A 13,370-nucleotide genomic window follows, 5' to 3' on the forward strand; every position below is an offset into this window, starting at 1 on the left:
TGCTGGCACTCACACATTTGAACCCATGTTTGAAAACCTTAGTGCCATTTTTGATTTGTTTCATTCTCACCTCTCATATCCATGTGGTTACTATATCTTTCTAATATCTCTTGTTTCTACTGGCTCCTCTCTGGTGCTAGGGCCACTAATTTAACAGATTCTCATTCCCAATGCACTTGGATGATTCAATTCAATTCATTTTAATTTAGCAAACAGGCCTTCTTATCAGCACCTTACTCCCATTTTCAATATAGTTATTATATTGCTGCTAGAATTATCTTTGTTACACAGAAATCTGGTTATGTACTCTTCTGCTCAAAGATATTCCATGGCTTCCTGGAACCCACAAAGAAAAGTTTAAACTACTTTGCATAGTACTTAAGATATATCATAGCCTGCTCTTCCTGATTTTCTCTCACATTATTCTATTCCTCGTTGTGTTCTATGCTCCAGCCAGAGTGTTCTATTTCTCTCCCCAATATACTTTTGCTCATATTATTTTCCACATCTAGACCACAGGCCTTTTTTATCTTTACCATCCTTTAAAGTTCAACTCATAGAACATATTCTTCAGGCAGTCTTCCTTGTCTCGGGCCCTCTCTGAGGAAAACGACTTTCTCTTTTTAGAACTCATTTGTATAGCAAACTACTTTATTTTGAGTTTCTGCAATCTTGAGGTTTGAGTACTTTTTAACACCTTATTGTGTTACAGGTAAAATATAAGAATCTTTTTAGTAGAGAGAAACTACTCTCATTTGTTGTATTTGTACCTTCAGGGCCTAGCATGGTGCCTGACTATAATAAGTATTTAATAAATTCTTATTGATTGATTTATTATTATGGTTATGTGAACTATATTTCATCCTCTGTTAGACTTCAAACTCCTTTAAAGAGTTCTTATCTAAGTTTGAATCTCATCAGCATCTAGCCTCCTGCTCTACATGTGTAAATAAACGAATGAATGGGCTGAAGGAAAGAAAAAAGTGCTTCTTAAATATTTACCATATATCTAACACTTTAGGAAGTGCTAGGGATAGAGACAGTCCTGTTTTTCAAGGAATTATTATTCTAATTGGGAAAAACACCACATATAAAAGAATGCAACTGATAGAGAGGTGGAAAGGGCTGGAAGACCCTAAAATACATCAATGTGGTAGACCGCAGAAATAAGATCCTTAGGGTACAATGATAGGTGGTAGTACCTGGAGATGTAGAAGGTACAGGGGCAGGGGATAATGGAAGGCTTGAGGAACCCCAGATACAGTGACAGAGTATTGTCTTAAGACAGAAGAATTGTACAATTCTTAGCTCATCCAAATAATGAGAGCAGTCATATTGTTCTTACTGTCTGGTCATCACAGGGGATTTGGGTCACCTAGGAGGTCAGGAAAAGAACAAAATGAAAGAATGGGGAAAAGAATGACTCTTCTCTTGCATAACACATGGGATCTGAATGACTTGGGAACTGGAGAAGGAGCAGAGGAAAGGAGAATGCTATCCCCATTGTTGACACCCTGTTTTGCAGCACACAATAGAAATTTGCTAAATGTTTTTTTTAATTACATTTCTGAAATACCACTAATTTAGTTTTTTTTTTTTAAATTTAAGTTGGAGTCTTAATCATTTCATTTTTTCCCATCTCACAACAGGTCAGTCATCCTTAAAGGTAAACCTTAAAATCCTGTCCCAGGATTTAAAAATGGACTAAGATCTTTTCACTCTTACTAAAATTATCTTAAAACAGGGATGGGTATTTGTTAGCTCCTTACTTTGTTTTAGAGCTTCTGATTTTGGTTGTTGTTTTCTCTCTAGTTTTAGGATATGATCAGATAGCTTTATGATGTTATCACCTTTGTAATTTTTCACCTGCATATTACACATCTGGGTGATACAGTGGATAGAATATTAGGTCTGCTGTTCCCATCTCAGACACATGGGAGCTGTGTGACTTGGGGAAAATCACTTAGGGCAACTGCCTCAGTTTCCTCAAATGGGGATTATGATAGCCTCCACTTCATAGAGTTGTTAAGATCAAATGAAATATTTGTGAAATCCTTAGCAAAGCAAGCAGCTGGCTAGATACAAAAGAATATTGGTGTTATTTTTTTTATTGTTTTGGGACATGTGGAGGGGAAGGAAGGAGAAAATAATAAATGGGCACAAGGGGATAGAGTGTCAGGCCTAGAGTGAGGAAGATTCATCTTCATGAGTTCAAATCTGACCTTAGATATTTATCTATGTGACCCTGGGCAAGTCACTTAACCCTGTTTATTTCAATTTCCTCATCTGTAAAATGAACTGAAGAAGGAAATGGCAAACCATTCCATCTTTGGCATGAAAACACGAAATGAATTCATGAAGAATTGGACATGATTAAAATGAATGAACAATAAATTCATGTTCCCTTCTTTTGCATTATGTTGAAATCCAAATGAATCTCTTAGCATCACTCCTTCCCCCCCAAAACAACAACAACCTGGAAGCAAAGTGGGATTCCATTGACTGGGAAATGTCAAAACTGTGGTATATGAATGTAACAGAAAATAATGATTACAACAGATCTGAGAGACAAATGATGAAAATAATGAATATGAGGTACAATTATCAGGAATTCATAGAAGCAAGGGAAAATTTGAACGAATTGATGTAGAGCAAGGAAAACAGAATCAGGAGACCAATATGCACAATAATGTATATATTGACTACAACAATGTCAATGAAAATAACATTAAAAGGCATATAGACTGATTACGTAAAATAACTAATTTTAGTTCTGGATAACACACTTGCCCCCTCTTAGTACAGCAAAAGGGGACTTACAGGTATAGAATGTTGCATACCTTGTCTGATGAGATCACACTGTTAATTTTGTTTAACTATTTTTCTTTATTGCAAAAGAGGGTTTTGCTAGGGATTGGGGGAAATGTATATCAAGAAACTATTATGGTGTAAAGAGGCATCAATAAAATTTGGATTTCTAAAAGGGAACCAATTCATTTTACTCTTAATTATCACCATATTGCATTTCTGCTTTATGTGGGACATATAGTTTTCTGTTAAAATAAAGTCTTAAGAGTTATAACCCAGAGTGAAATGATCAGAAAATATTGCCAGTCTCTTCCCATGCTATAAACACTGCCCAGAAAAATCAGAAAAATTTTAACAGGCTACAGGACTTGGTTTAGTAGAAATAATGTGGTCGCCTAAAGATGACACTATGATGAAACCCAAACACATGGAACTCAGAAAGAGAACCAATATCCACTGGCATATGAAATGAAGACAGGAGGAAGTAGTGTGTAGCATCAGAATAGCATAGTGAGGAAAACATTTCAGCACTGTCAAGAAATTCACCACAACAATCATTCCCACTGCAATAAGCTCTTGGAGGCAGATGGTAGAGTGACAATAAAATAGTAAAACATCAAGAACTGCCAGGGAATATAATGTGAGGAATTATATGTGGTTCTGGGCTTTGAAAAGCAAGCAGCTGCCTAGGTACAAAAGAATGTTGGTGTTGCTTTTTATTGTTCTGGGGCATGTGGAGGGGAAGGAAGGGGAAAATAAATATTTGATCTATGTTAAATTTATTCTGACAATAAAAACCTGAAGTGTTTCAAGTTAAAACTAATTATAATATTAGGACATTAAAATAATACAGTAATAATGTAAAATAATAATAGAATAAAACAATAATCACTACCCTGTTGATGCAGTGATCTCACTTCTGAGCAAAAACCTCAAGGAGGACAAAGATAGAAAATAAAGAGCTACAAAAAATGAACGTCTCCCCATTAGGGAACAGTTGAACAAATTAAGATATACAGTGCAATGAGATATCATTGCATCATAAAATATGATGAAGATGAAGAATTTGAAGGCAAGGTTTCTATAAACTCATGCAGAGCAAAGTAAGCAGAGCCAAGAGAAAAATAAACATGACTCCAATAATGTAAATAAAAACAATATTAAAAGGAAATTTAATTCAGATTAATGAAATGCAATGGTCAATTTTAGTCCCAGAGAACAGATGATATAATGTTTCCCTCCTTTTCGGTATGGGGACAAAGGGATTATGGGTACAGAATATTGCATATGATGTTAGATAAGGTAATTTTCTTGGTCAGTATTGCATAAGTGTTTTTCTTTGTCATAAAGGAAGGTTCAATTATATGTGTGTGAGGAGCTATGTGGAAAAATGAGTATGATTTATAAAACAAAAGGCATTATCTTTGCCTTTGATTAGTTCATCTCATCATTTCATAAATTGTTCTTAACAGAGGAAAAGCACATTAAAAGTAAAATGTTAAAATGCTAGATCTAATTTGAATATAAAATGTTGATGTAATATATCAGAATTGAAATGAATGCATTAAAATGGGGATATAAAGACATTAATAAAGATATTTAAAAATGAATACTTATTCTTCTACTAAAAATAATCTTTAATTTTTAAAAAGTATAATAGCTTAGAATCTGTTTTGAAGAAGTAGGGGGAAAGTATAATACAATAGAATACAAGGCACACAGTCAGACAAGATTTAGTCATGACTGCTTTAAGGATACCTCTCCTTTAGGGATAACTCCACTTTAGGAATAGTATTAAACCTCCAACTAAACTTTTAATGGAAGCTTTCTATTGAATAATTGATGTCATCTGTCCTAGCTGGCATCAAGGATATATCAAATATAAGGAAATGACCAGGAGACTGATTAAAATTGACTTTTATCTAAGGAACTAAATGACACAAAAATGATAGGTCTCCACCATTAACCCCTACTGTTCAGCTTTTATAATCTGTTAAGCCCCAGTGAATTTTGCATTTTTGAAAACTTGGAATTAACAAAGGAGATGGGTTAAGGTCTTAAAAAAGATTAAAATACTGCTAATTTATCATTTTCATTTCTTTTTCTCTACATTGAGAAAGATGTAATCAAAAGTACCAATCAAATAGATGACTGACAGAATCAGCCTTTTAACTTAGGAACCCTGATGGAAAGGATCAAAAAAGTTTAGCTGCTGGTTTTATCTATATGAGCTTCATTGCTTTCCAAAAAACAAAACAAAACAAAAAAACCCTCCCCAAACCATTAAACTTTGATATATGCAGATTTCTAGGACAAGCTTTCAAGAATAATCTGAGTGTATTATTTCAAGATTAGTGCCAGTCACAGTTGTTGTTTTATGCTGATAAAGAGGTTTTTTAAGGACAGGAAGGGATATCAAAACAATGTTTCATCACTAAGGAAGATGCTGGAGACTACTGGATAACTGACAAAACAAGGATGAACTGGTATTTCTCTGTAATCTTAGGGAGGTGTGGAAGAAAAGTCACTGTATATCAAGTTCAAGGCTCAAAAAACCCTGAACATTCAAAATATATATTGTGGCTGAAATGGAGAGCATCAAAAAGCAACATGTTTCATAGATTAGTAATATGGCATTGATAAAGTGAAAGTTCTTAATGAAGGAGCTTTGAAATAGTGATTACTTTGATGAGAAATGGCTGTTGTGTCAAAGTTTATAGAAAATCCTTCCTTTTAGGTAAAGAAGTGGCAAGAATTTAAGATATCTGGTATATATTTGTTTACTCTGAGGAGATTTGGAATGTATTTCAATCAGCACAAATGTATCCACCAATAGAAGTATCAGTCAAAGGAATTTGACCTAATTATTTGTAGACAATGCTAGTATAACATTGCAGAAAGTCCTAGAAAATATCCATAACCATTCAGAAGAGTTTGCCCTAACCATCTACATAGGACTAAATAAGAAAATGAAAGATATTTATTGGATAGACAACCTATAAGGGCTTTTTCATCAATATACATACATACATATATATATATATATATATGTACATATCTTAGACAAGTGAAATGAAAAGGAGCTTATGTGAAATGAAAGGAGCTTAGCATCAAACAGGTAAAGAATAGACTAAATTGTCCTAGGGAAACTGTTAAGCTCTCTTAAAAACTCAAGCTTCTCCAAGAAATAAAGGCTGACCTTTTTAATATCAATATTATTTCAGTGTCCAATGACTCTAAGTCATGGATCACTATAGTTTTTGAAAAAACTGAAATCAAAAAGGGCAATGGAAAAACTCATGGCAGCCATGAGCAGGCTGTAACATACTGTCAACAAAGAATTATGCAGAAGTATAAGGGATCCCATCAAAAATGTGTGAGTAAAAAAGATGGTTTGGTTATGTGGTAGGAATATTAATGAACAGCTAGTGTGTTCTATTTGCATCCTTGTCAAAAGACACTGACATATCAAGAGAATATAATTCAGGTCACAGTGTGCTTAAAGGAAGAAAGAATGGGTAAAAGTTGTAGGCTCAGCAAACATGAACCATCATGATCTGCATTACTGAATTTGAACTACCCAAATTAGAGAAAGCTGTGACAAAATGAATAGAATGTTGAACTGGGACTTAAGAAGGCTAAGACCAAGTTTTGTCTCAGATACTTACTACCTATGTGACCCTAAGTAAGTCACTTAACTACTCTCACTCTCAATTTCCTAACTTATAAAATGGGGAGAATAATAGCATTTATTTCACAGAATTGTTGTAGAATTCAAATGAAATAATACGTGTGTATTTTATAATCTTAATGTGTTTTATAAATCATATATATGTATATTCTAGTTGTTGCTGCTATAATAACCACTATTATTGTTTTTATTATTACATCTATACAGATAAACGTGTGTTTTGGTTTGATTGTGCTAAGTTTCATTTATCTTTGTAATTATCATCCAGGTAATCTTCAGGCAAAGAATGGCACTGGTTTTACGGGGCACCTTTACAAAAATGCAATGTCTTTGCCATCTGCTTTGTACATGCTATAAAATGATTCTAGGTTGGTCAAGGGAAATTCAATAGCAGTGAGTAAGACAAAGTTAACTGAGAAGTGAATAAGAGAAATCTGAGAGGGACAGGCTCTTTAGGTAATGATTCAATGCTTGTAAAGTGATCAGAAGATGACCAGACAGAATGTTTTGGGGAGAATATTCCAGAGCAGACAAGTGTGTATGTTTTCCCAGTTTCAAAGATAGCCATACACTCCTATTTGGCACCCTACTGAAGAAGGACAAAAATATATACAGACACAAAAGTAGCATGCAACAAAACATGACTGAAATGTTAAAGCGGAAATGTAGCCTTATGGTGTATATCCTGATCTGGACACAAATGTATTCAATGCTGAAAAATGGAGAACAAGCTTGGAAAGCAAATTTACTTTTAAGCTCCAAGGAAGTGAGTGTTAGCTGTTTGCTCCTTCTATCCTAATTCAGAATTACTATGCTGCTTCTCATTACACAGGCAAGTCAAAGGCGGCTCGAGATGTTCCAGAGAGATTTTTTTCTTCCTAAATAACTTATGCAATGTGTGAAAGGACAATATAATTCCTGAGAGCAAAATATGGTGTGAATGGGTTCTTGCTCACCCCCAGCCTTGGCAAGTGCAATGTTTCTCTGGTAGGGAATGATTTGTGCTGCCATCCCCCCAGAATATATATGAGAATCTTTCTTAGGCTACTTATAGTCTACTCTTCCTTAGCACATCAGTTGCTAAGTCCCAGGAGTATTCTAATAAAACAGAATTGCCTTTTTAGTAGGTGTAGTATTAATGTTCTTCTGTCACTTATGGATCAAAACTATTTCATTTTTCAAATGAAGGATCCAAGGGAATTAAGAGATTGATTTTCTGAGATAGTATTTGAAAGATGATAAAAAGCTGTAATATGGATGTAGAAGTTACATATGAATATTATTTCCTATATTTAATTGATATTGCTTTAGGAAGAGGGCGTCTGCTGCTTTTCCAGCAAAAAGAATCACAGGACTTCAGATTTTGTTATGGAAAGGACCTTAGATTTCATCTTGTCTAATCCCTTCATATCACATATGAAGAAACTGAGCCCCAAAATCATACAAGTAGTACCTGAGCCAGGATTTGAGTCCAAAGTACTCTGATTTCAGAGCCAATACTGTCTGTCATTCTCGGTTTGTGCTTTATCATCCACTCACACCAGTCTGGTTGTACTTGTGAATGATGACATATTTTAAGACACTTGGCTGGACTCAGGGCTATGCTGCAATAGAAACTTTATTGGCCCACACAATCGATCAAATCTTGTCTCCTCAGTGCTGTGCTCTTGCCAATGGGATCCATCAGGCAGCCACCAACAAAGCTACAGATCATATCTATGTTGCCATCATGGATTATGAATCTGACTCTGTGATGGACAATCTCAGTTTTTAGCCAGAAGCCCAGGTTTGGGTCCTAATGGAGAAGGAATTACTTTTTGTGCTCTCAGGGGATAAGACTTCTCTGAATGGCAAAATCAAAGCTTATATGAAGACATAGTGTGTTGAAATGACTGTACAGAGAAAAACTTGGGAGCAAACAGTTCAGTTTTCATGATATATTTGCCTCCCAGCTTTATTGGAACCAATATTTTGAACAAAAAGGAGACAGTCTGAAAAAATACATATATTTACTGTTCTCATATTATTCTGATCTTAGAAATAGCCATTTGCATGCTTACCTAGGAAAAACAATAGTTTGTACAGAGCAAAACAGAAAAGGATGCTATGTTGATTTCCTTTGGTTTTCCTATGAAAGTAAATTGGTAGTGTGGTGGTAGGACTAGTTAAAGTAGTTGTTCTAGTGAAAATCTGATGCTTATTAACAAAACCACATACTTATTTCCAAAACAGAGGAGAAAAAGGAAAAAAAAATTTTTTCCAAATCCTAAGAAGGGTCTTTCCCCTCCACCTCATGTATGCTACTTATTTTGAAAGTAGGTATCAAATGCTAAATGTGCCCATTTTAAAGATACTATTCTACCCTTCCCAACATACACAATCAAGTTTCCTGGTATCATTTCCTGGTATCCAGCAATGAATTCATTAGGTAGCATTTTCATTTTGATTCTATGTCTCCAGATTTTATAGACAAACCAACATGCTGGAGTATATTTTGAATGCTAACAAGATATTCACATTAACAAAAAAAGGGTTCAAACAAACCCATTGCCCATTAAGTTTCTTCCAAGGTTGGCATTTTCTTTCAACTGGCAGAATTATCACAATTTTAATTAAAAATTTAACTTCATAAATATTTTAAAGCTTTCTTATTCTTTCGTGAAGAAAGGACAAGAAGAGATGCACTATTTTTCAGTCTAGGAAAAGGGAGACAATGTACCTCAATTAACTATAGAGTTAAACCTGAGGGGGAAAAGAATTCCCAAAGCAGAACTGGGTATTTGCTGAGGTGCTAAAGAAACCCTCCATCTCTCAATACCCTCTTTTCTGTACACTCAATCACTTATGGATTTGAGAAAGCGCTCTAGGATTTTGCATTTCCTTTTTTTTTTTGAAGAAATTGATATAGTTAATCTAGTCTTATCTTCCCCATTAAAAAAACAAGAAACCATTTCAATGAACTCTTTTTAATATGTTTATCTGAATTCTGTTTCTTCTCTACTGTGGCTACTACCGGTTGCCAGGTAGCAACGAAGGTCTGTTCACACGTGCATCTAATCATTGCTACCATTGTGTGGATGCACTTTTTGTCAAAATTATTTTCATTAGAAATTGAACAATTCAGCTATAGACACATCCACTTTGCTGGCAGGATTTTTTTTGTCAATTCACACATTCTGATGATTGATTCAGTCCCACAGAATACTGAGAATGTGATGCTTTTGTCAGAAAACTCCCTCCCTCAGTGTTTAATCCTAAAACTGACTTGTTCATATTCAACTATGATTTCAGCATTTCAGTGCTTATAAAGGAAAGAAACTGTTCTAGGATATTTAGGGGACATTATGGCTAATAATTGTTAGGTTAGATTTCTATAGAGATTTCATTTGTTCTTGTTTGGAATAAGTCTGTAGATCCCATGTTCACTTTTAGTGTTCTGCAGGGAGGAAGGGCCATGATTGTTGGTCAAGAAAGCATTTTGCTATTTCTAGTTTTCTCATGAAAGCACACTACTTTCCATCTGCCTTTACCACAATCAATAGACTGTATAGTAAAGTGTAGCCTGGTTTCCCATAAGAAACCAAATAAAATCAAAGGCAAACACAAATAACAATGTCAAATTAGAAAAATAAGAAGAGAATAAAGGAATAAAGGAGAAAGAGAGAATACATATAATCAAGAGAGAAAATTCAAATATTTTTAGTTACAAAGAAGCCAGATTTGTTGATTTATTTTGATTTGTGCTTTGGACAGAATACTCATTCATTGTTTAAAGCAATTCTTAACTAATTTTAGGATTTCCCCTCCCCCCCCCCCACTTTTGGAGATCACTGTGAAACTTATGAAAGCAAGTGGTTACCTGAGCTACCGTTTGTTTTAGCAATGAGGATTTTATTTTATTTTTTTAAATTATATGCAAAATTATGGCCAATACATTGCTCTCTATTGAGGCAAAAAGGAATATATTTCTGGTCAAAGACTTGGTTCAAATCTGATGCTTCTCAGACTGGAGAAATAATATTTTTTAATGAATCCACTCCTTTTAAAAGGCAAGATATTTCTTTATGCTTTTATTTTTTTCTTTCTCAACTAGCTTTCCTTGTCTAGCTCCCTGATTCATACATGACAGAAGCTGGACTATAGTCTTTGAAAGTTCCTATTTTGTCATGCCCTGATAATATGAGACTAGAATTAGTCGTCAGTTAGAGAATAAGAGGGAAAACCTTTGAGAATTTGATCTTATTTTCAAGGGTGTCCAGTTACGGCAAAAGTGGATCATGTTATGATGGGACTGCCAGGCAAACTTTTCCCACGTGGTTGTTCATGTGTGTGTGACTTTTAAGAAAATGTGCTCTTTGGAGCAATATTTGGTTATTGCCACAGAATATATGGTCACAGAATAATTCAAGTCAGTTTTGTGTTATTCTCTGGTGGGACCCCAGGTCAAATTTTACCCCTTGCTACTAACATTAAGCTTTAAGGACAAATTGTGCAAGTAAATACTTACAGGCAACTTTCTGGACAGGAGATTTATTATGATATTGTTTCTGGACCTGATGTTCTATGCTAGTGTTTTTATAGGGATGGTTTAGAATTTCTATTCCACATCCAATATTCTTGCTGACATGTTCAATTGCAATGACATACTATTTTCTTCTTGCAAAAAACCCCACAAGTGTTTCAGTTCTTAGTACAGTTGTGAAGATGGCGCCAAGGCTGTAGCAGAAGACAGTGGAAGGAAATTATACCATAATCCCTTATTTAAGAGCCTGTTTCATGCAGATTACTCAAAAGGCTGCAGCTGAGGGTACATTGGCAAAGGGAGATGTCTAAAGTGATGTACCTGGGTAAGGATGCACATTGTCTTTCCATCCCCTCAAAGCGGAGGTTGTGTGAGCTCCCATCTGGACTTTTTCCAGACACCTGTGGAGAGAAAAGTAATTAGAGATGAAGATCAATTATAGATCCTGGTTACTGACAAAGCATCTCAAAATTATAATCAGTGTACAAATGCTGCTGCTGCAAGCCAAAAATCAACCATGGCAAAGAGGACACTCAGAATGGCTACAAGGGCTGCCAATGAACTATAAAGTACTTAACAATACAGTCAGTTCTTTCTGGGCAAAAATTGGGATCCAAGTAACTCCCATTTTCCATAACCTTTCCTAGAATGGAACCCAGCATTTAAAACTCTTTTTTTCCCCCAAAAAACTCTTATTTGGCTAAACAAAGTCAAACCAAATAACATGGCTACTGCCTTCAGGAAAACTTCATTGATTCTACTATGGTTGTTACTGAATTTCCTCCTTTTTGAATTCTGCAACATACTTATATTACTTATTTTTAAAATTTTTCCAGTATTTCTTTATGCTGTATTGCTTGTTGTCAATTCTTACCTTATATTGCCAAATGGACTTTAAGTGCTTGGAAGGGAGAGATGTCTAATTGCATTAGCACAATGCCGAGCATGTGGTGAATGGCTCAGTGGTTACTATAAATACTACTTCATTGACTAAATAATTCCATCTTCTCTTAAACCCACAAATCATGAAGGCATTTCTTCTAAACTTATTTCCATATTCATCATGAAAGCTATTCTTCTCAAATGAGAAGATCAGAAGATAATGTGAGAGTAAATATTCATTGATAATATAATATTGACAGCTAACATTTAGATATTGCTTTGCATATGCTGCTATCTCATTTGATCTTCATAACAATCATGTGAAGTAGGAGTTATCATTCCTATTTTACAGATGAGAATACTAAAGCTGAGACAGAATAGGTGACTTATTCACGATCACACATCAAGTATATTTCTAAGGAAGGATTTGAATTTTGGTCTTTCTGATTCCTTCTTTTTGAGTCTTTTCTTCAATGATATAAATTTCAACCCATACATAGTATTTCTGAGTTACTTTGGGCAAAAAAATTCACAATCTCTGAGGCAAATCTGGTGAAGAATCTCTCTAAACTCAGCTGATTCCTAAATAAAAAACATTGTAGACCCCCCTCCAAAGCTTTCCCAGCATGACAGGCCAGACCAGAGCTTATGTTCTGCAGACATAACCTATGAGAACGTAAGGTTAATTCAATATCACACTGAGGCATCAGGATATAATTGAGTTGATACAGATAATAAATAATATTAGAGTTCAGAGAAAGGAATAATTAGCTTTTAATAAGCTTCATGGAAGAGAAATGGAGGAGGGCCTTGTAGAAAGAGTAATAATCACAATAATAACATCATATTTATGTAGTATTTTATAGTTTGTCAGTTCCCCAGGTAGATGTATTCTCATATACGTGTACATGTATAAACCTATTTATATATTCAAACACACCATGGAACTAGTGTTGCTACATAGATGTGTATGTTAGCATATATAGCACGTATGTGTATATGTGCCATATGTAATAATCTGTTTACACTCACCATGTACCTTTTTACTTGGGTGATTTATATTTATTTATAATTTAAAATCATAATGATATATTGTTATTATAATTATATATTACATATAATTTATAATATATAAAATATTATTGTGTTAAATTTCTAATTTAAAATGTATTAAATTTAAATTCTTACCATACATCAACCTAAAATATTGCTTATGTCATGGAAGTTGACCTAGCTAAGGTTCAGATAATATTTCTTACTAATGATGAGAATCTGCATTATGTTATAAAAAGAATACTGGATTTAAAATCATTGCCCCTTGCCACAAATCCTGGCTTTGCTACTTATAACTTATGTGACTTTTGGCATGTTATGAACCTTTCCTGATACAATTTCTTCCTCTATAAAATTAGGGGTTTGGATAGAAAATCCCTTCTAAATCTAAATCTTCCTCATTGTGGCCATTGT

General features: G+C 34.4%; 1 protein-coding gene across 1 annotated transcript in view; it reads right to left on the bottom strand.

Annotated features, from left to right (window-relative positions):
* Window positions 1-13,370, bottom strand: part of PARD3B (par-3 family cell polarity regulator beta) — a 740,364-nt gene that overhangs the window by 66,190 nt on the left and 660,804 nt on the right. The window contains exon 20 of the mRNA XM_031961171.1: window positions 11,343-11,422. Within this exon, the coding sequence (XP_031817031.1) occupies window positions 11,343-11,422 (80 nt within the window). The remainder of the gene's footprint in view (window positions 1-11,342; window positions 11,423-13,370) is intronic.

This window comes from Sarcophilus harrisii, chromosome 3 (assembly GCF_902635505.1).
Source record: "Sarcophilus harrisii chromosome 3, mSarHar1.11, whole genome shotgun sequence".
NCBI lineage: Eukaryota > Metazoa > Chordata > Mammalia > Dasyuromorphia > Dasyuridae > Sarcophilus > Sarcophilus harrisii.